Here is a 21,767-nt window from a genome sequence, read left to right as displayed (position 1 = left end):
TGTTTACCTTTTTGAGGAACTGCTATGCTGTTTTCCACAGGAGCTGAATCATTTTATGTCCCACCAGTAATGTGTAAGGGTTCCTGTTTCTCTACATTCTCAGCAGTGCTTTTTGTTTTCCACTTGAAAAAAAATTTTTTTTTAATGTTTTTTTTAAATTTATTTTATTTATTTATTTTTGGCTGTGTTGGGTATTCGTTGCTACGTGCGGGCGTTCTCTAGTTGCGGTGAGCGGGGGCTACTCTTCGTTGTGGTGCACGGGCTTCTCATTGCAGTGGCTTCTCTTGCTGCGGAGCATGGGCTCTAGGCACACAGGCTTCAGTAGTTGTGGCACATGGGCTCAGTAGTTGTGGCTCACAGGTTTAGCAGTTGTGACGCACAGGCTCAGTTGCTCTGCGGCATGTGGGATCTTCCTGGACCAGGGCTCTAACCCGTGTCCCCTGCATTGGCAGGCGGGTTCTTAACCACTGCGCCACCAGGAAAGCCCTGTTTTCCACCTTTTTTTGATTGTAGTAATTCTACTGAATAGGTAATGTTATCTCATTGCGGTTTTGATTTGCATTTCCATAATAATTAATGATATTGAAGATCTTATCATGTGCTTATTCCCATTTGTGTATCTTTTTTGTTTGTTTGTTTCTTGACCATGTTGCACAGCTTGCGGGATCTTAGTTCCCCAACCAGGTAGTGAACCCGGGCCGCCCTGGCCACGGCGTTGAAAGCGGTGGCTCCTAACCACTGGACTGCCAAGGAATTCCCTATTTGTATATCTTTGGGGAAATGTCTATTCAAATCCTTGGCCCATTTTTAGATTAGATTTTTTTGCCTTTTTGAATTTTTAAGCTCCTTATATAATATGGATACAAATCCCATATCAGATATATGATTTGCAAATATCTTCTCCCATTCCGTGGATTGTCTTTTTACTTTCTTGGTAATGTCTTTCGGAAGGACAAAAGTTTTTCAATGTTGTTGAAGTCAAAATTTTTTTGGTCACTTGTGCTTTTGATATCATGAAAACTGGTTTTTAACTCGGAATTTTTCAGTCCATTTTTTGATGATAGAGATTAGTGGAAACAGGAGGATAATCTAAATAAAATCTCATTGAAATACCCTGAAGCGTAGTTAGGCTGCAACATTCCATAAAGCTTAGTATTCTTAAGCCATAGAGAAACACAAGCAGGTGGAATTGGAGGAAGGTGATTTATGAACCCTTTGTTTTCTTTTCATCCTTAAGGGACTTCTGATTTCTTGCTAAGACATGGGGATGCAATAATTCTGATCATCTTCCTGGCAAACAGTAGAACTAATTCTTGGACCCTAGGAATGTCTGGATTAGTTTTTGGTTTTTTGTCTCTAAAGATATATAGTCATCCTTTTATGTCTGAATTTTAAGCCACTGAAATTATCAGGAGAGGGGAAATGTCAGAGTATGTCTTCTGACAAATGAATCTTTGAACTGTGCAGGAAAACAGCACAACCTTGATCTTTCTGCAGCTTGAGTCAGGCTTTTTCTTCTATGATTAAAGAAGAATTATCTTCTTTATGGTGGAGGTTTAGCCGTTTGCTTATGAGTACATGAATACGCATGTGAGTCCACGTGTATACGTGTGTGTGTGTGTATTACGATTGTTACTGTTTTTTCAATTCTAGTTTACAGGAGGGGACAGGACGGCCTGTGGCTTCCAACAGAGCCATTACCTGTGCAGAGCTCGTCTTGGATGTCTCACCGAAGACACAGAGAGTCATTTTAAAGAAGAAGGTAAGAGAGCTTAGAACTTGGATTTAGAAGAAAAGATTTTTAGCCCTGGAAGGGTCAGGGGCCACCTGGTCCACCCCCTCGTTTTGCAGATGAGCAAGCAGAGACCTAGGCCCGTGCTCAGATGGAACTTGGGTGTCCTGACTGTTCCAGTTGTTGTTCTCCCCACTGTCCCATGACGCCTGCTCTAGGAATTCCAAGCCCTTCTCATCTTTGATAGCTTTTCGAAGAGCTTAATTCTTGAATTTATTTTTTTTCAAATTTGTGATTTGTCGTTTTCATTACTCTTTCTATTGTAACACTCCCCTAATCTACTTTTCCCTAAACTCAGTGGAAAAATTATCACACTGACAGTTTTTTCCCTTTTTATGCCAACATTCTTTTCAAGTTAGTTTATGAAATGATTATGCTAATAGACCTAGATATTGAGAGAAAGAGTAAAGTTTGACCAGAAATATTGTGACTGACAGAAAGACTGGTAATAAATAGTTCAGACTTCAAAATGAATGTTGTTTGAGAACACAGAGGTGCAGAAATCACTTTTAAGAGGAGGAAGATCAGCAGCTATAATTATTTGAAACCATTTACCTGAGGGGTGTGTTCTGGAAAATTTTGCATAATATAAATCATATAATCCAAAAACAACCCTGACAGAGGTTGTGTGTTTCCAACCTAAGTGGCCCTAATGCTGACAGAGGATGCCCTTTAATCATCTAAAGTGCTATCATGTGTGGCAGTAATGTAGGTGGTTTATGACTCATTTGGCTTTGAGGTTGTACAACTCTTACCGCATTTTTAATGGGGGATAGATTCAAATTATTTCAGATTTTGCACATCAAATGAAACTTTAATACATGTGTTTCTAATTCAGTTTTATATTTTTAACAGCTTTATTGAGATATAATTCATATACCATACAAATCACCCATTTAAAATATACAATTCAGTGGGTTTTAATATATCCACAGTAGGTACTACTTTAACCACACTCAATTTTAGAACATTTTCATCACCTCAAGAAAGAACCCTGTATCCTTTAGCTATCACCCCCGCATTCTCCTTACTTCCCAGCCCTAAGCAGTCGTTAATCTACTCTCTGTCACTGTAGACGCCCCTGTTCTGGACTTCGGTCAATATATGAGTGGTCTTTAATGAAGGGCTTCTTTCAGTTATCCTAATGTTTTCAAGGTTCTTCATCTATCTATCAATCAACCAGTACTTCTACATGTGTTTTTATATCATACCAGTTGAAAGTCACATAATTCAAATTTGCTTAAAATGTTATCACATTCTTTTATATAAATAAGACTGTGTTTATGTGTTAGATACATTTTAGAAGTAAGATTTGGGAATGGTGATGAGTAAAGAGACCATGAGTTGTAGTAATTGAAAGTAAACAATTTTCTAGACTTTACTGAACATTTTGAAAAAGGAAATTTTAAAAGGCAATAATCTAAAACTAAAAGAGTCTAACAGAAATCAAGGAATTGGGAAAAAAATAGAAGAGCCCTTGGAAATGATGCAGATGACCTTCAAAGAAATGTTCAAGTTAATGAGGATGTTAGAGTGAATGGAAACCAACTCAAGAGAAGGATCATTTATCAGTGGAGTATGATCACCAGGTGTGATCAGCAAAACACTAATAATAAATATACATACATGGGATTTCCAAGGGCTGGTGTATGCTAAGTGGACAGAAACAGACTTCTTTTGATTAAGTAGCAAAAAATACTTTACGTAAGATTTTATAATTTACACACTTTCACAGTTGTCATTTCACTTGATGAGGATGAAAACCGGTAAATGGGAGGGAAGGTGATGAGTGAGTTACGTTGACATCTAAAACTAGGCAATGTTCTTTGAATTGGCACTAGGAAATGGACCTGTGTGCTTGAATTAGAAACCAAGAGTAGAAGGTTGACCTCTTAGGTTTTTGTTTGTTTGTTTTTTGGGATTTTTTTTTTTTACTTTCTGTTTTGAAAGAATCTCAAATTTACAGAAAAGTTGGTAGAAATTCTGTAAAGTGGATTTGTCCTGTTGCTGGTGACGTTAACGTTAGCACTTGCTTAAGGTGATGTCTGCCAGCCTTCTCCACTGTGAAGGAAGTTTTTCTTTTCCCCTGTATTTAGTAAATATTTTGTGGAGAGGTGCTTTGAGACTGTGAATATCCTGCTCCTCATCAGGTTTTCTATGCACGCACGCACGCACGCACGTGTATTAGCTTGGACTTCCAGAACAAAATAATATAGACTAAACAATGAGAATTTATTTCTCGCAGTTCTGGAAGCTAGGAGGTCCAAGATCAGGGTGCCGGGCAAGTCGGTTCCCGGAGGGGGCCCTTCTTCTAGTTTTGGACTGCAGCCTTCTTACCGTGTCCTCAGATGGCAGAGCAAGAGTGGGGTCAGGGGTGAGGGGAGAGGAGAAAGCAAGCCCTTTGGTGTCTTAATGACACTGATCCCATCAGGAGACCCCCACCCTCATGACCTCATCTAAGCCTAATTATTACCCAAAGGCCCCATTTTCATCACAACTGCGGGTTAGGTCTTCAGCATAAGGATTTTGCAGGAGCACAGTTCAGTCTGTAGCTTTATGTATGTCCCCATGGCTCCCTGTTTTATTCGGTGTGTTATCTGTTACTGTCAGGGTTTATTTTTATCCTCAGTTCTCATCTTTGGCCGGTGGGAGTGCCTTTAACCTCCTGTGTCCTTTTGACATATGCCCCCTCATGCCTTGAGCACTTTCATACTTTCTGACACAGCGAGTTATTTTGGGCTCATTTTGTACTTTCCCTGCAGCATTCCCGGAATTTGCCACTTCTCTGAGGAGCCCTGATTCCTTTTATCAGAGAATGGAATTTAGAAACTTAAGATATGTACGCTAGGTGCCCTTGTTGCCGTTGTGGTGTCGCTGTTCCCAGACTCTCTCAAGGGACAGACCTAGCGATTTTATGTATACATGACGTATATATGCACACACACGGCACATATTGTATCTGCGTATGTACATATGTGCATATGCATACATATATGTGTATTTATATATTCAACAGATTTCTCTATCTCTGTGTATTAAGAACCAGCAGTTCACACTAATAGTTCTAATTCCAGTCCAACATCACAGAGCTCATTGTAATTTTTTCCCTTTTCATATTTGTAACTCGCTTGTCCAGCACTAAGAATGTATTTATTAATTTGATCAGTTCCTGTGAATGTAACCCATGTTCTCTCATCACAGTTGTGCCCCCGCCCCGAGTGTGGACACACCCTGTTACCTGGCGTGGGCCCTGATCTCCACATGCTGGGCAGCTCCCCGTCCAACCCCACCCCCTGCAGGAATTCACTCCTCACCTGTCTCTGTCTCTAAGAACTCACACTAGGCTCGCCTCCCCAGCCCCTCGATATGGGTCAGCACCCACCTTGGGTTTCAACATCCCACTCTGGGCCGGGCCACCACAATATACCCACCTACCCTCACACAGCCCCCATGGCCTTCTCCCTCCCTCAGTCTCACCTCAAGGTTTTAGGACTAAATTGTGAGGAAAGGGGGCAGGGGAAGGGAACTGGAAGGAGAATGGTGGATCTTGGGTTTTTAAATGGAGGTTTGGGTAGTTTCCAGTGATGATGAGCCTGCACATACAGGCAGGCAATAGAGGAATCCATGTATGAAAACTTGGTTTCACCTGGGCGTCTGTGCTTTGATTCCCGATCTGGAACACCTCCAGGAAAATTGAGGTGCTTTTCTGTGTGGCTTTGGTGCTAGGGATAGATGTATTCTCTTACTGTGAACAGAGAAGTAAGCACGTGGGGATTGCGGGTGGAGAAGTGCAGCTCAGTTTCATCTCTTTTCACAGGTACGAGAGGCATTAGCACACAGTAGAAAAAGCATCATCACACTGCTATATCTAAAACAGATAATAAATAAATAAAATAGATAACCAACAAGGACCTGCTGTATAGCACAGGGAAGTCTGCTCAGTTCTCTGTGCACCTGAAACTAACACAACATTGTTAATCAGCTATACTCCAACATAAAGTAAAAATTAAAAAAAAGAAAGAGCATCATATCTTCTAGATTTGAGTTCTGGCTTTGCCACTTAAAGATGACGATATCTGGTGTTTCACATTCCTACCGGAGCCTCATTTTCCCACTGATCTCCCAGGTTTGTGAGAGGGATCAACTAGGATGCTGTACATAATGTGCTGTGTAAAGGGATGTGATCATGATAACATAGCAAACATTTATCGAGGCGTTAACCCTGTGCCAAGTATGTGCTGAAAGTGCCTTGTATTTATTACACTTATCAGAAGAACCCTCAGAGGTAGCTTAATTTCCCCCTTTGACAGGATCAGGAAACAGGAGCTCTGAGAAATTTAGTAGCCTATCCAAGGTCACTTAGCTAGTAAATGAGGCAGCTGGATTTCAGATCCTGGCATTCGACTCCAGCATTCATATTACTTTGTTAGCTTTTAATGCAGCTTTGACAGCTTTGTTGCAAAAGCTGTCTTTCCAGCGCGGGGCAGCGTGTGGATGCGTTTGTGGTACCTAGAATGTGATCCTGACAGGTCTAGTTGGAGTATACGTTCCCATAGAAAGAGTATTCTCGATGGTTAGGTGTTCCTGAAATGGAATTATAGGGATTGTGTTAGAAAGGTAGTATGGCAAAGTGGATAAGCACGTCGTCCCTGGACTCACACTTTGGGGATTCAGACCTTCACTCTACCACCTACTAGTTAATGTGACCGTGGTGAAGTTTCTTTATCTCACTGGGACTTAACCTTCTTCATTTGTAAGTAAGAACAGTAATAGTATATACCTCATTGGTTTGTTTTGAGGATTAAATGAATTACTATGTGTAACTCACACTGATCAGTGGCTGACACATAGTAAATATTCAGGAGGTGTTATTACTATTATTATTATTACTTCTTACATATAATGGATTATACAGACTTTCATGGATAGACCTGGAAGTTCAAGTACTGCTTATAAAATACTCCTAAGAGAAAATATATTTAGAATTAATAGCAATCAATCTAGTATAACTTTTGAATACAATCCACTTAATAGTAAACCCAGTAAATTGGAAATTGGAAACCATCAATGTAGTATGCTTACCTTATGAACGTGGGATGGGGGAGAGCTCTGGTAAATTCTGGTTGTCTGCCAGTTATGAGGATAACCAAAGACCAAATACTGAGAATATCATATATACTTTATATAATTGGATCACTCTTTTAGGTAAGGGCACTGGAGGGCTGCCATCTGGAATAGCAGTTAACATAGCAGTGTAGCTAGTGGAGGAGATTAGATTGAACCTCGACTAACTGGTTTGCTCAGAAAGTATTAAGTGTATGAAAAAAATAAATTTAAAAAATTTATATTGTCATTTTTGGTTGTTTGGTTCAAGAGTTTAGCATATTTTATCCGAAGTGCAGCTGGAGATTGACAGCAGTGCAAGTTTGAATTAAGCACTGACATAATCAGAAAGTGTCTTTTAGTACAGCCCCTACTTGAGAAATCATTCAGCCCTGTGTGAAGCTCTTGAAGCCCTTGTATGAAGCCGTGGCTGCGCATGATGGCTCTTGCTGTCCCTGCCCAACAGGAACCAGGGAAGCGTTCTCAGCTGTGGAGGATGACTGGCACAGGCGTGCTGGCCCACGAGGGCTCTTCCGTGCCTCACAACCCCAGCAAGCCCTTGGCCGCCCGCTCCACCGAGGGCTCTGCCATCTTAGATATTGCTGGTCTTGCTGCAGTCACTGACAACAGGTAACTTTCATGGCAACTTTTGATTCAAGTTCACTGCTTTCAAATTCAGACTCAGAAGAAATCTACACCAAAAAGCAGAGAGTCTATAAATGAAGTAAGAATTTGTATTTTTCTTCAGTGACAGAAACCTGTTGTATTTCCAAACATGAGTATTGGGTTTCTGTTTTATGTTTTAAAGTCATTATGGAAATGCCCATGGAGATGTTTAAAAAAAAAAAAATCAAACTATAAGGATATGTTATGAAACATGAATGTCTTTTCATCCAAACGTCTACCTACCCCTGCTCCCGAGAAGTGAACAGTTTGTTTTTTTAAATCTAAGAATTTTGTTAAATCCCTTGAAAGCAGAAACAAATTATTAAGAGAATAATCACATTGTTTTTATGACAAAGCGAGAGAGAGGCATGGACATATATACACTACCAAACGTAAGGTAGATAGCTAGTGGGAAGCAGCCGCATAGCACAGGGAGATCAGCTCTGTGCTTTGTGACCACCTAGAGGGGTGGGATAGGGAGGGTGGGAGGGAGGGAGACGCAAGAGGGAAGAGATATGGGAACATATGTATATGTATAACTGATTCACTTTGTTATAAAGCAGAAACTAACACACCATTGTAAAGAAATTGTACTCCAGTAAAGACGTAAAAAAAAAAAAATGTTAATTTTCTTTATGAGCAAAGGACTAAAATCAACAACAAGAAATTATTGGATCACTGCCTAACTCATTTTCTATTGCTATTTGTCTGCTGCCTCTACTATCTTAATTACTTTTGTTTGGTGCTTGTCAGAACCATCACTGTGAGAATTCATTTGGGACCTTAACTTTTAGATCACTGTGGGCAAGTTTCATCTCTTTTTTAAAGACTGTGCATAAGGAGATGGCATGGAGGAGTGAGTGGATACACAAGGCTCTTCACAAACATGAGAACCTGCAGAAACCATTTATGACTATCAACCCTTGTTCATCTAAGAAAATAGACTTTCTTTTATCCTCTAATCCTCCAAATGTGAATTACCCCTCTTTCCCTAAACTTTCTTTCTTTGGAGCTACAAAATAGAAAGAGTTGAAGCTCCCATCTCTTCTCCCTGCCAGTATTTCATCAGTGCTGATAAAGCTGTAGAGAAAAAACCTCCTTGAGTCTTCCACCATCTACAGACTTAGAAAACTGCTTGTGTAGCAGTGGAACATAAACCACAGCTGGGAAAGAGCAGGACCTAGACACCAGGATCTGGAGTGGAAGACAAGAGACCAAGGCTATTATTGTACTGGGGGCTGGGGATGGAGATTCGGATTTATAAGTGATTTTTTTTTTTAGTTTGTTTAAAAAAATGTTCCATTATCTTTACAACAAGAATACATGTTTTTAAAGCCAGAAAAAAAAAAAGTGTTTTTATGACTGACTACTTGGATTCAAATCAGCTCTTTAACTTTGAATAAGTTATTTTATTAGCCTGTGCCTCAGTTTCTCCATGAAATCAGTGTGTTTTCAGTTAATACCTTGTTTACTTCCAAAATGACTTTAGATGACTTACAAGTTAAAACCCGTTACAAAATAAAAGTATTTGGAAATAAAACAGAAAAGGATTTTTGAAAATATTTTAAAAAACCTTTCTTGTACTACATGACAGCTTGTCATTGTGAGAAAGCAAGAACCCCTATTACATGTATTAAATTGTGAATCCTTGAAGTGTTCATATTTGTGTCCTCATTGCTTTCCATTTTGTTTTATTCCTCCTTCCTCATTGAGAGATACCTGTTAGCTGCCATAGGATTCAAGCTAACTGCCTGTTAGATTTTAAGGGCAGAGGATATTGGAAGGAAGAAGAGTAAAACCGCGATCCTGATCCTCTCTGCAGGCCTGAAATATTTGACTCACAGGACTTGTTGCATTTTCCTTTCTTCTAGATACGAGCCGCTGATGCTAAGGAAGCCTGATCGTAGGCGAAGCACAACCCAGACGTGGAGTTTCCGAGAAGGGAAACTGACCTGTGGGTTACATGGGTTGGTTGTCCAGGTTAGTAGTTTTTGACATCCCCGGTTGCAGCAAGCAGTGGTTGAGCCTTTTTTTTTTTTTTGAAACAAAGTCTTAATTAGGATATACATGAGATGTTGTTGAATGGGAAAAAAATAATTACAATGCAAATATGTATTATTTGATTTTAGTCAGGAAAACCACGAAACTTTGTGCATCTCTGCATATTTACATGGGAAATGTTATTGAAGGTGATATGTAAGAAATGTGTTAGGAATGGTTGCTTCTGAGTGATGGTTTTTATTTTTTTCCCTTGGCTTATCTGGATTTTTTTTCTTTGATGAGATAAATTACCTATGCAATTTAAAAAGGAAGAAAGAAAGAAAAATGTCAGCTAAAAGCCCGCAACTAAGTTAGATGGATTAGTTTTAGACCTGTGAGGTTAAAACCATCTTTTATAAAGTGTTCTATGAGATGGTGAGTAATCTTCATGGGCTCTGCATGCCCCAGATTCTGTTTACTTCTGCATTCTCAGTGGTCCCCAAATAGACCTTTCATTGTTGTAGCAAATGTCGAAATGAAGGTTGCTGTTCAGTTTCCCCTGCCTTCAAGTCAGCCAGTTCACCCCATGAAAAACTCCCAGGTACTTTATAAGCAAATGTGTGTTTGGAAAGTTACCAGGAATTTGGATTTTCTCTCCTTCTGGCTTCAGGCCAGGAATGAGACCATGGATCTGAGATGAGTGAGTAGGAAGGTGTCTCAGAGGTTTGGGCATAGAGCAGAACAGCACGTGTGACTGCGTGTGCAGTTCTGCCTCAGCCTGGGACTTTACCCAAAAGGTAAACACTAGAACATCAGGCCCAGAATCTAGAGAGCTCTTAGTGTGTTTGACCCTGGTGGAAACCAGGCTGTCCTTCCATAATGGGAGCTTGTTCTCCGGGGGAGCGAGCAGAACTGCAAGGAGCCTCTGACTGCTGTTTGGTGAGATTTATTTTCTTTATCTCTAGTGCCCTGAGCTTTTTTCATCAAAGACAAGCTGCTTACTTATATGAAGCACACATCTGGAATGGATTTGTGATTTTCAATTAGCAATGCAATTCAGACTTCTAGAGGCAAAAGAGGGCTTGTTATAATTGTTGGGTTCCGTGTCTGACCCTGACTTCTGGTTTGTTTCTAAAGCCCATGTAATTCCAATTCTCTTAGAGCATCCTGCCCAACCCACTGCCCCCCCCCAACCAAAAAAAAAAATCCCTTTCTGGTGTTTGTTGTTTCTTGAATCTATTTCATCATTTCTCTGAGTGACCCTATAATAGCAGTATTCAGCAGAGCAGAATGTGTTTTGGTTAGGAAAATAAACTTGTTACAATCTTATCATTCTGAATAAAATAATTGAAGGCATTAAAACATTTTCTGACACTACCCTTATAAGGTTGTGTATGCACTTTCTTTCTAAACTTAAAACAGTTATAAAAGCTTTCTCCATGTTAAAGTCTGTCCTATAAACCCAGCTCAAATTTTCCTTTTCATTACTCACTATTTAAAAACTAACAGAGGGGGATCTAGACACTTTAGCTATTATCTTCTCTAGCCCTGTATTCACTCTCGCAAAGGCATCATCCTGCAGACGTCCGTTTTACTTGGGGCATATAGCAAGAAGGTACTTTTCTCCAAAGGCCCGAATAACTGGCTATCAGATGACATTCACATTTCCCTGTTTCATTTTAGAAGAGGCACCATATTTTGAATATTTGATTGTCCAGCCATATGCCTGTTTGGGGAGGTTTTCAACTCCAGAATTTGCTTTTTATTGGAAAGCTCAGTGATAGTGATACTTTTTAAATTTTCAGAATGTTTCAGCTTTTGAAGCAAACCCTAGTGAGAATACTCAGAGAAATAGGGTTTTTGGTACTTTTTTTTTTTTAAGCTTATCTTAATGACTAGAAGTTACTACTAAACTAATATATTGTATTCATGGAATTATCTTACCTTGAATTCCCTAAATTCATGTAGCATAACATTCCATCTTGCCCAAGTAATCCTCCTGTTCTTTATCATCTGTAAAGCTGAAAAAACAGTAAATGCTTTGCTACATGTTGACCATGACCCTTCAGAAGAGTGTTTAAATCTGGTAACTTGTTTGAAATGACATATTAAATTGTCAAAGTCAGTGCCTTTGCCTTTTCTTACACATCTTTACTCTGTCCTGTAGGCCAAAGGAGGGCTTTCTGGTTTGTTTGACGGAGCTGAAGTTGTTCTTGGTCCGGACACATCCATGGAGCTTTTGGGGCCAGTTCCACCTGAACAACAATTTATTAACCAAAAAATGAGGCCTGGTTCTGGAATGTTGTCCATCAGGGTCATCCCAGATGGACCAACTAGAGCGCTCCAGGTAATGATTTATCGTAAGAACTGACCTGAGTCTCATTGTGCTCCCCCCGCCCCCACATGGTCGGTCATTCAGCCGATGTTTATTGAAGTATCTGTGCTGGATGTGAGGATGGCGTGTCCTTATAAAGTGGGGATAAGACCTGCCTCACAAAGTTGTTATAAGAATCAGAGTATAAGTAAAATACAAGATGATTTTTAAAAAGTGTAAGAATTATTTCATAGTAACTTATAAGGGAAAAGAATCTGAAAAAAAAGATAAATGTGTATGTATCACTGAATCACTTTGCTGCACACCTGAAACTAACACAACATTGTAAATCAACTATACTTCAATAATAATAAAAAAGAATGAGTAAAAAAAAAGCGTAAGAATTAAAGAAGATAATGCCAAGAACAGTACATATTATTATCAGTCGTTATATATGTTTATTATATATTTAAATAATTGATATATTAATAACATTGACAACAAGGAGATATATGAGGTCTCTAATCAGATAATTAACATGTTGTGTTATGAAAGTAGGAGTGGAGGGTGCTATGGGGAGTATCTAGAAAGGATTTGTATGCCCAGATTTGGAGACTGGCAGGGGCTTTCTAAGAGAAGTAGCACTTAAGCTGAGATCTAAATGTTAACTGAAGGGAGTTAGCCAAATCAAGAAGGAAAGGTGGAGGGGCTGTGCGTTAAGAATGAGAGTATTCGTTCACCAGTTATTTACTGAGCCCCTGTTAGAGCCAGGTACAGTTCTAGGTACTGAACCTAGACTAGTGAACAAACAAAGTTCCCTGCCATCTTGGAGCTTACATCCTAGTGGGGTAGATAAACCATGAGCAATAAACAAAATAAGTAAATTATATCTATATGGGAAGTTATATATCTCCATTGAAGGCCTGGTGATAAAGGAGAGTGATCCAAGTGGCACATAGAATATGCTAAGAAATAGGCAGGAGACCGAAGCAGGGGCCAGAACATGAAAAGCCTGATACATGCTAAAGATTTTGTGTTTTTTCTATGGCAACAAAGAGTCAGGGAGTGACACGATCAGAAATTTATTTTAACTTGCTCACTCTGGCTGCAGTGTGGAGAATTGGAGTGAAACTGGAGACAGAGAAAGGCCAGTTTGGAGGGATCTGGATGAGAGATTATGGTGACCCGAACTAGAATACATGGCAGGGAGGTGGACATGAGGAGGAGATTGGAGAGAAATGAATAGAAATGAAAGCTTGTTAGGGGGTAGAGTCAGTCAGACTTAGTGATTGCTCGAATGTGCGGATGAGAGAGAGGAAGGAGTCAAGGATGGCCTTCAGGATTTTGATTTGGGCAACAAGGAGGATGATAATCTCCATCACTAAGAGATGTACACAGAGCAGACTTCTGGGGGGAAATGAGGAGTTAAGTTTTGGACTTATTAAGTGTATGGTATCTACAGGAAGGTGTCCGGAAGTCAGTGTAAGTATGGGTCTGTAGCTCAGGGAGAGTTCTGTGCTGGAGATAACGGATTTATCAGGCATGGGGAATTAGAGTTAAGGAAAAAGAAAAGATGTTGCTGTGTAACAGCAAATTCTCTGAGATAGTACACCATAATCCACAGTATCTCTTTAAAAAGCACCCTTCTCTTAAGGCAAAAAATGAGTGCCTTGATCCTGAGGTTTGCGTGTTTTGACTTGAGCTATAATGCTAGATCACCTACAGATGCCTAACTCCCAGTGTATGAAGCTCTCCAGGTCGGCAGCTTGGTGTTAGTCATAGAGACTCAAGACCAAATTTGCTTCATTATTATATAAGTCTTACCTTAGCAGTGCTTTGGAAACCATTAACTTCCATAGGATTATTGAGCATATAGTGACTTTGACTTACACAGTTGGTATGGAGTGGGTTTCGCAGTGGAAGTTTGAGCCCTCTTAGTAAGTACAGTGTTTTATTTGACCGCAGATAACAGATTTCTCTCAACGGAAAAGTGACCGTTCATCATACGAAGTGGATGAACTTCCTGTTACGGATCAAGAGCTGCAGAAATTAAAGAATCCAGACACAGAGCAGGAATTGGAAGTACGTATTAGCGATTGCAGGGTCATTTCTTCATTACAAATTTGTTTAGAATTTTTCTCTTTGGTTTTCTCAGTTGAGACCTTCTCTTTTCTTTCTGACCTCTGTGACTTCTAAGTATCAGTGTTACTTCATAGTATTTAGTGTTATCACATCATGAATGTGTGAATATGTTACTTAAATGACAGCTCAGGTCAAATCAGGATGTAACGAATGTTGTTACAGTAAGATGAAAATAAAGAAAGCTAAATTATTTGAATTTAAATAGGAGTGAAGGTTGAGAATAAGCAAACTAGGTTTTATCTTTTTGGCCCCAGTTGACTCTGACATCTTCGTTTCCCTGGCCCTGTTTGGGCATTGGAAAGAAAGTGAAAAGTGTGGAAAGGAGCATGAGATAAGTGTGAAAAAGCACACTTATTCCATATTTATTCAGTAATCTTTAAAAAAAAAAACACCTGTATGTAAAGCACTGTATTGGATGTTATAGAAGTTTGGTGAATAACTTAATAAGAGCTTGTCTCTCAAATAGGGACAAAGATTCTCAAATGATTATTTTCCTGTAATGAGATGCAGAATGTCATCAGTGCTCCGGTAGAGGTGTTATCATATCACTGTGGAGTTCTGGTTGGGGTGGGGAGTGTGCCTGGAGAGGAAGGCTTCTAGTGAGATGATGGAATTTGAGCCGTCAAGGTGAGTAATACAGCTCCTACATGGTTTTCATCTGCTTAGAGGCAAAGTAGAGGGATTTAAAGCCATTTATTTCCTTGTCCTCTCCTGGCTACCTTGAGCTCTGTTTTAAACTGTCAGTGTGCCATATTTTGGTTTCCTTTCAGGTGCTTGTGAAGTTAGAAGGTGGAATTGGGTTGTCTTTAATTAATAAAGTCCCAGAAGAACTGGTCTTTGCAAGTCTTACGGGAATCAATGTGCACTACACACAGCTGGCCACCAGTCATATGCTAGAACTCAGCATACGGGATGTACAGGTGAGAGGGGGGCACTTAGGACTTGTTGATCTCCTTTTCTTCCTGCTGAACAGCCGACCAGATCAGTGTTTGATGTTCTAAAAACTTTAGTACTTTGGCACAAATTTCTTATGGTCTTCAGAAAATCGTTCTATGAAAAGAATTCTTTTACCTATATTTGTCTTACTAATTTTTCTGTAGAGCAGAATTCTGAATATAGCAGCTAGTCCATCAGTAACTTAGATAACTTGGTCAAGGTGGCATGGAGGAAGGTGACCCATGGTCCCTCATCTTGCCAGTAGAGAAAACAGTGGAAATCATATAACCATAATTTAGAGGAACTGAAGTTCACCATAGGGAGAAAAACAAGGGAAGTGGACTTGTGCTTCCAACCAAGGTGGAGTAACAGAGACCTGATTTACTTTCCTATCTGAAACACCCCCAAAATCCAGATCAAGTAAGGAGACAACAGATTCAAGACACTGGACATCAGGCAACAAAGGACAGTGATCCCTGAGAGGTGGGAAACAGAAGAGGTGAGCCCTGCAATCACCCCAGCTTGCTGCCGTGAAAAAGTTTCCAGGCCATGTCACCAGGCGGAGAGACTGAGACAGAACCCAGCAGAGTGGATGAGCTGAACAGGGTTAAGAGTCCTAGGACCAAGGCAGCCAGAGTTCATAGGACAGCAGACCTGGGAGGAGCATGCTGCACAGAAAGAAATCTCAGGAGATCTGCAGAGGGCCCCGCAGATGGTCAGCAAAGGACAGATGAGAGGAACCTACCATCCGAAAGGGTCATAGCACCGGTCACAGCACCGGCTGCTCACCACCAGCCACACTGGGAAAACTGATAATTATGGGACATTGGGAGGAGCCTTCCAGAAAGTCTTGGGCCTCCGTGGTGAGCTATGTGCCCTAGGCTGAGCACTGCTCCAGACCTAGCTAACAAATCAGTCACACAGAAGGAAACTCTGAAAGAATCAAATCTGTTTCCAAGTAAATTAACCATGTCCCTGAACAACAAAGCTCAAGATTTAATGGAATACAGAAACATCCAGCACCCAACAAAGCAAAAATCACAGTATGTGGCATCCTATCAGAAATTACCAGGTGTGCAAAGGGGTAGGAAAACACAGTATATAATGAGGAGAATAATCATTCAGAAGTAACCCAGAGCTAACACAGATGTTTGGATTTTCAGAGAAGGACATTAAAACTCATTGTAACTGTATTCTATTCTACATGTTCAAAAAGTTTAGTAGAGACATGGAAGATACAAAAATCTCAAATCAAACCTCTAGAGATTAAAATGGAATGGAAAAAACACTGGATTTGATCTGTAGCAGATGACACAGTGCAGAAAAAATGATTAGTGAACTTAAAGACATAACAAGAGAAACTGTCCAAATTGAAATACCCAGAGAAAAATAATCCAAGGGGAAAAAAACCCACAAAGAGACCAGCATCAGTGACCTATGAGAAAACTTCAGGCAACCTAATATATGGATAATTGGAGTCCCCAGAGGAGAGAGAGGAGACAGGAAAAAAAAAAAAAAAATTGGAAGGAATTTTGTAATTATTATGTTTGTTACAGGGTTTTGTTCTTGTTGTTAGGTAAATGTCTGCCTTTTTTCTTTTTTTAAAACATGAATAACTTTTAAAAGTCATGAATTAGGGACTTCCCTGGTGGTCCAGTGGTTAAGAATCCGCCTTCCAACAAAGGGGACGTGGGTTTGATCCCTGGTTGGGGAACTAAGATCCCACATTCCGAGGGGCAGCTAAGCCCGTGCACCCCAACTATTGAGCCGGCATGCTCTAGAGCTCGCATGCCACAACTAGAGAGAAGCCCGTGCGGCACAGTGAAGGATCCCGCATGCTGCAATGAAGATCCCATGTGCTGCAATTAAGACCCGATGCAGCCAAATAAACAAACATTAAAAAAAATTAAAATCATGAATTAAATTCAATTTTATTTTTTTTAAAAAAAGATTTTGACCATAGATTTTCCAAACTTAATGAAAACTATAAACTCACAGAAGCAGCTCAAACACAAATACACATTCACACCGTCCCCTGTGCCTCTCCCCTGCCCTGCCACACATACGACATGAAGGAAACTGTACCAAGGTACATCATAATCAGTTATTCAAAACCAGTGATAAAGCATCCAGATTAAAAAAGCCACGTTCCTCACAAGGAACAAAGTTGAGAGTGACAGCCAGTTTCTTATTGGGAACAATGCAAGTGAGAATATGGTAAGCAACATCTTTAAAGTGTTGAAAGGAAAAAAAAACCTGCCAACCTAGAAGTCTGTGCCCAGCAAATATATCTTTCAAAAACAAGGGTGAATTAAAGGTGTTTTTAGACATTCAAAAGCTAAAAGGACTCATTTCCAGCAGATCCACACTACAAAAAAATGTTAAAGGATTATCATGCCAAAACCCCTTTTCAGAAGAATTTTTTCTTTCATCATATATCACAAATAGCAAAGAGTTCAGGCTAATGACCTCCCATTTGTTTGAGGATAAAAAGTTAATATCTTGCCACCTCTATTTCTTTGTCTTTCTTTTTTGATCTTACAGAGAAGATCCAAGGAATCATTTGCTGTTCATTAATTTCATTGACTTTTTACTGTAATTAAAAAGATTTTTTTTTTCCTGTAGTACCTCTTGATTTCATGTGTGCTGTAAATTGTAGAAAATAAATAGATTTGAGAGTTTACTATGATTACAGTGCTATGAGGAAAAATTTTTAAGAACAGAAGATATAGTCCCACCCTTAGGGAGTGTCTAAATCTAATTGGGAGACTAAAACAAGAATCAGAAATTCACAGTTAGTACACTTGTGTCAAATGTATTTGGGTAAAGAACAAAGAAGAGGTCAGAATAAGGTGAGACTTTATTGTCATTTCTGTTGGGTGTGACAGGTGATTCACTCACTGGGTGAATTCTAGCTGAGTTATCATCTGTGTGCTGGACATGGCACTGGGCTCTGGAGATACCACCATGACTCAAAAGATGAAGTTTCTGCTCTCTGAGCTAACAGACTAGGCAAGAAATCAGCCAATAAGTGAGTGAGCAAGCAAATAAATAATTCCAACCTGGGGTAACTGCTGTGAGAGAATAAAGAGGGATGCTGCTGCTTTAGGTAAGGTGGCCTAGGAGGGTCTTCCTGAGGAAGTGGGAGCTGAGCTGAACTTGGAAGAATAGAATGAGAAAACCAGAGAAAAGGTATACTATGGGGAAAATGTTCCGGAAAATTCTGAGGGAGGAGAGACTTGCCCATCTTTGAGAAACAATGGGGAGGCTTGTGTGCAGGCATGGTGGCGAGCCTGGAGGAGAGTGGTATGTAGTGAGACTGGATCAGGTGGGCCCTTGGAGGCTGTGCTGAGGAGTGCTGTCCTGTCCTAGGAGATAAGGGAAGCCACTGCAGGGTGTCCAGGAAGGAGGGACATGATTTGTGTTTTTGAAAGATCATTTTGGCTGCTGTATAGAGAGCACATGGTAGGAGGCAAGAATGGAAGTAAGAAGAAGTGTTCTAGGTCCCTTGCCCTTCTCTCTGCACCTTGAAAGCCACCAGAAGGACCATGTGCAGCGACTGTACAAAATGGTTCTGTGGGAACCCATGTGATACAATGGAAAGGTCAAAGGCTTGATGCTCGAAATACCTGCATTTGAATCCCAATTCTCCTACTTACTATTATACCTTGTGAATATAATAGTAGTAATAGTGTGGGCAAGTAGTTTAACTTCTCTAAGCTTCTCTAAGCTTCTGTTTTCTTGTTTGTAAAATGGGGAGGAATAACAACCTTTAGGGTTGTAGTGAGGGATGTGTTAGGTGATGTGTAGGAAGTATGCTTAGGGGTACCCGACACATGTTCTCTCCTCTTTCCTCTTCCTAGTGTGGGCCTTTAGGGTAAAACAAAGTAAAGATGCTTGCTTCCTGCCGTGAGCCTCCGGATGTCCATAAACTTACCTGAGTGTGGAGAGTGTGTTCTCGGTGATGGTGCTGATGTGGGGGATGAATAGAGCAGTCCCTGGTGCCACTGCTTTCGTCACTCCATTCCTAGAAGGGAGTTGACTTTAGGATGGGCAACTGTGCCCATTTGGTAGCCATCTGCTACTGATTCTCTCGTTTGAGTTCTTCAGGGAATTTGGAGCAAGAGAAGCATTGATAGCCTAGTGGTTGAGAGCGTTCGCTTTGGGGACAGAGAGAAGTGGAGTCAAGTTCTAGTTCTGTCATTGACTAGGTGTACAACCTTAGGCAGGGGACTCTCTTCTCAGCTTGTCTGTGACATGAGGACAGTGATGATCCCCGGGAGGTTGTGGTGAGGATGCAGCAGAGCCCTGAGTTTGATAACTTGGACAGGCTGGCCGTTGTGGGACTTGATGAGATAATGCTTGTGAGGGGACCAGCTCGGTGTGTGGCACACAGCACTCACCAAATAAAGTATAGCTCCTAACTATTGCTATTATTGTTGCTGGTTTTAGTGAGAATATATTTCCAAAAGTACTTTCTGAATGACCTGCATATTGTGAGACCTAGTTAAAGGTAAAAATGAAAACTGAGCAATTTGTCTGTTTTTGTTGCTGCTTTTTCATGTCCTAGGTGGACAATCAGCTCCTTGGCACCACGCAGCCCTTCATGCTCTTTGTGACTCCCCTGAGCAATGAGAATGAGGTCATTGAGACAGGCCCTGCTGTGCAAGTGAACACGGTGAAGTTCCCCAGTAAGAGTGCGCTGACCAACATCTACAAGGTAGGCTGGTGGGCTTGATTTGTCCTCTCGCAGCCAAGGCTCAGAGCAGCAGTTCAGGCTGTGGATGGAAATAGTCCAGTGGGGGTAAGGCACTAAGCTACTCGATACATTGTGTAGCGGAATTGATGGAAACTCCTCTTAAAACTTCAGTTTCTCAGTTGTGTTGTCGGTGATTCAGCGGGCAATAGTACGGAATCCATAGGGGCCAGAGTCTGTATTCGTCAGCGTGAAGTCTCTGCAGGAAAGTGTAGCATCTTCTAGATTGGTCGTGACCAGGCATGATCTCGATATGTTATTAAAATAATAATCCAAAAATTAGCACACAACATTGTAAATCAACTGTACTTCAATAAAATAAATTCAAAAAATAGTAATCCAAGACTACTGGAAAAGGGATAGGAGGGGCCTGACCTTGGGACAGGCATCCTCCTCTGTAAGCTGCCACACTATTTACTAAAAGCAGATCATTCAGAAGTGATAAACTTTCTTTCCTGGAGAAGTCTTCATGTACAGGCTAGCGTTACAACACCGAATTCTGGAAAAGTGGGAGCTAAGACGTTGCTTCTCATGTTTCTGGTCCTTTGTCACCAGCGCCAGTGGGGTCAAGCCTGCCTGTGGCCCTCAAATTCACAAGCCCAGCTCTGCTCCTTAAACTAGCTGCTGTCCATGTGAGCTCAGTACCATATACCACAGTGCATCTGAAAGTATAATCCTGACTAACCAGACACAGATGCCCTGGGAACCAAGCAATAGGATGGTGAATCGTCTACTAAACATCTTCTGGAATTTTTGATTCATTATAACAATGTAGAGAGAGATGAGCCAGAAAAAATTTGGCAGTATGATTATGAAATCACATAAGTAAAGAGACCACGCCGTATCACAGGGGCCTTCTTAGGGCGCGGATGAGAGTTCCTCTGGCATTCGCACTGTAAATCAGAATTTCTTTATCTCTAGCATCTGATGGTCACGGCTCAGAGATTCACGGTACAAATTGAGGAGAAACTGCTCCTCAAGCTGCTGAGTTTCTTTGGCTACGATCAGGCAGAATCAGGTAATGTCGAATGTTCTAGGTGTGTATCTGGGAATTGGCCCAAGGGTGGCATTTTTTAGTCTGCTTGTGAAAATAGGTGGCTCTGAATGCCTGGCAAGCTCTCTATCCACTTCATAGTCTGAGCTGGGAAGCTAAGGTTTGTGGTTCAGTTCTCTTTCTAAGTATTGCTTGTTGACAGGTATCGAGGTGTATCTGTGTACGAAAGAAGCTGCTCCAAGGGTCTCTGGTGTCCCAGCATACCCAGGGGCAAGCTTTTGGGAAGCAGTATATTGTTCCTCTTTGTCTCATGCTTTTTGACTCATCTGCTTTAAGATGGCAGAAATGATGTTAGTCATTTAGCAAACCACTTTGTTTCCTAACCTTTGTTTATTAAACAGATTCAGGGCCAAGAATCAGAAATCCCTTCGGCAGTTCCTTTGGTTTAGCTGAGGAAAAAAATTGGCTAGCCTCAACTCCTTAACTTTTTTTCACATCCATACCCTTATGCCTTAATGTAATTACAAAGGTTTCTAGTTACTTTACTCTTCTTTGGAGAGGGGAGTAGGATAAGCTTTTGAAAGACCTAAATTTTCCAGCAGTGCCACAGAAATTATGTAGCTGTCGTCTCTTTATTTTAGATGCCTCATCATGGCCTTTGCTAGACTGTATATACAGCTTAGAAAGAAGTCAGTAATGCTTAGTCTTGTGAAGACTAAACTAAATACTGAGCCTAAAGAAATGATAAGATAGAGACTTTTAATGTTTATCTGCCCATGTAGGCTAAAGGGGGAAAAAAATCCCTGGGGACGTGTGTACATATGAACATACACGCACACAACGCAAGAAAGATATTTTTGCTCTGTTTACCCCAGACTTAGACTTTAAGCTTTAAGTAAGTGTCTTTGGGATCAGGAGCAGATCCTGTCTGTTTAGTGCTGCGTTCTCCACTTTGGGTCAGAACGCCAGTGTTTATTTGTGTTCAGAGAGCCACTTGAGCCTGCCTGCCAGGTATCTGTTCTCTTTTGGTACCTTCCTGGGAAGTTTTACTTTAAATTTGATTGGACACGCTTTTCTTGTAAGT

The 21,767-nt window shown here is 40.6% G+C and overlaps 1 protein-coding gene across 5 annotated transcripts in view; it reads left to right on the top strand.

Annotated features, from left to right (window-relative positions):
- Positions 1-21,767, top strand: part of VPS13D (vacuolar protein sorting 13 homolog D) — a 245,792-nt gene that overhangs the window by 120,890 nt on the left and 103,135 nt on the right. For all 5 annotated transcript variants that reach the window (XM_022598274.2, XM_022598273.3, XM_089901016.1 and 2 more), the window contains 8 exons: positions 1,654-1,762; positions 7,362-7,525; positions 9,433-9,541; positions 11,709-11,888; positions 13,821-13,937; positions 14,768-14,917; positions 19,504-19,653; positions 20,611-20,707. In XM_022598274.2, the coding sequence (XP_022453982.2) occupies positions 1,654-1,762; positions 7,362-7,525; positions 9,433-9,541; positions 11,709-11,888; positions 13,821-13,937; positions 14,768-14,917; positions 19,504-19,653; positions 20,611-20,707 (1,076 nt within the window). The remainder of the gene's footprint in view (positions 1-1,653; positions 1,763-7,361; positions 7,526-9,432; positions 9,542-11,708; positions 11,889-13,820; positions 13,938-14,767; positions 14,918-19,503; positions 19,654-20,610; positions 20,708-21,767) is intronic.

This window comes from Delphinapterus leucas, chromosome 1 (assembly GCF_059928025.1).
Source record: "Delphinapterus leucas isolate spDelLeu-1000000601 "Yukka" chromosome 1, BTC_Dleu_Yukka2, whole genome shotgun sequence".
Classification (NCBI taxonomy): domain Eukaryota; kingdom Metazoa; phylum Chordata; class Mammalia; order Artiodactyla; family Monodontidae; genus Delphinapterus; species Delphinapterus leucas.
This window is presented reverse-complemented; position numbering and strand designations above follow the sequence as displayed.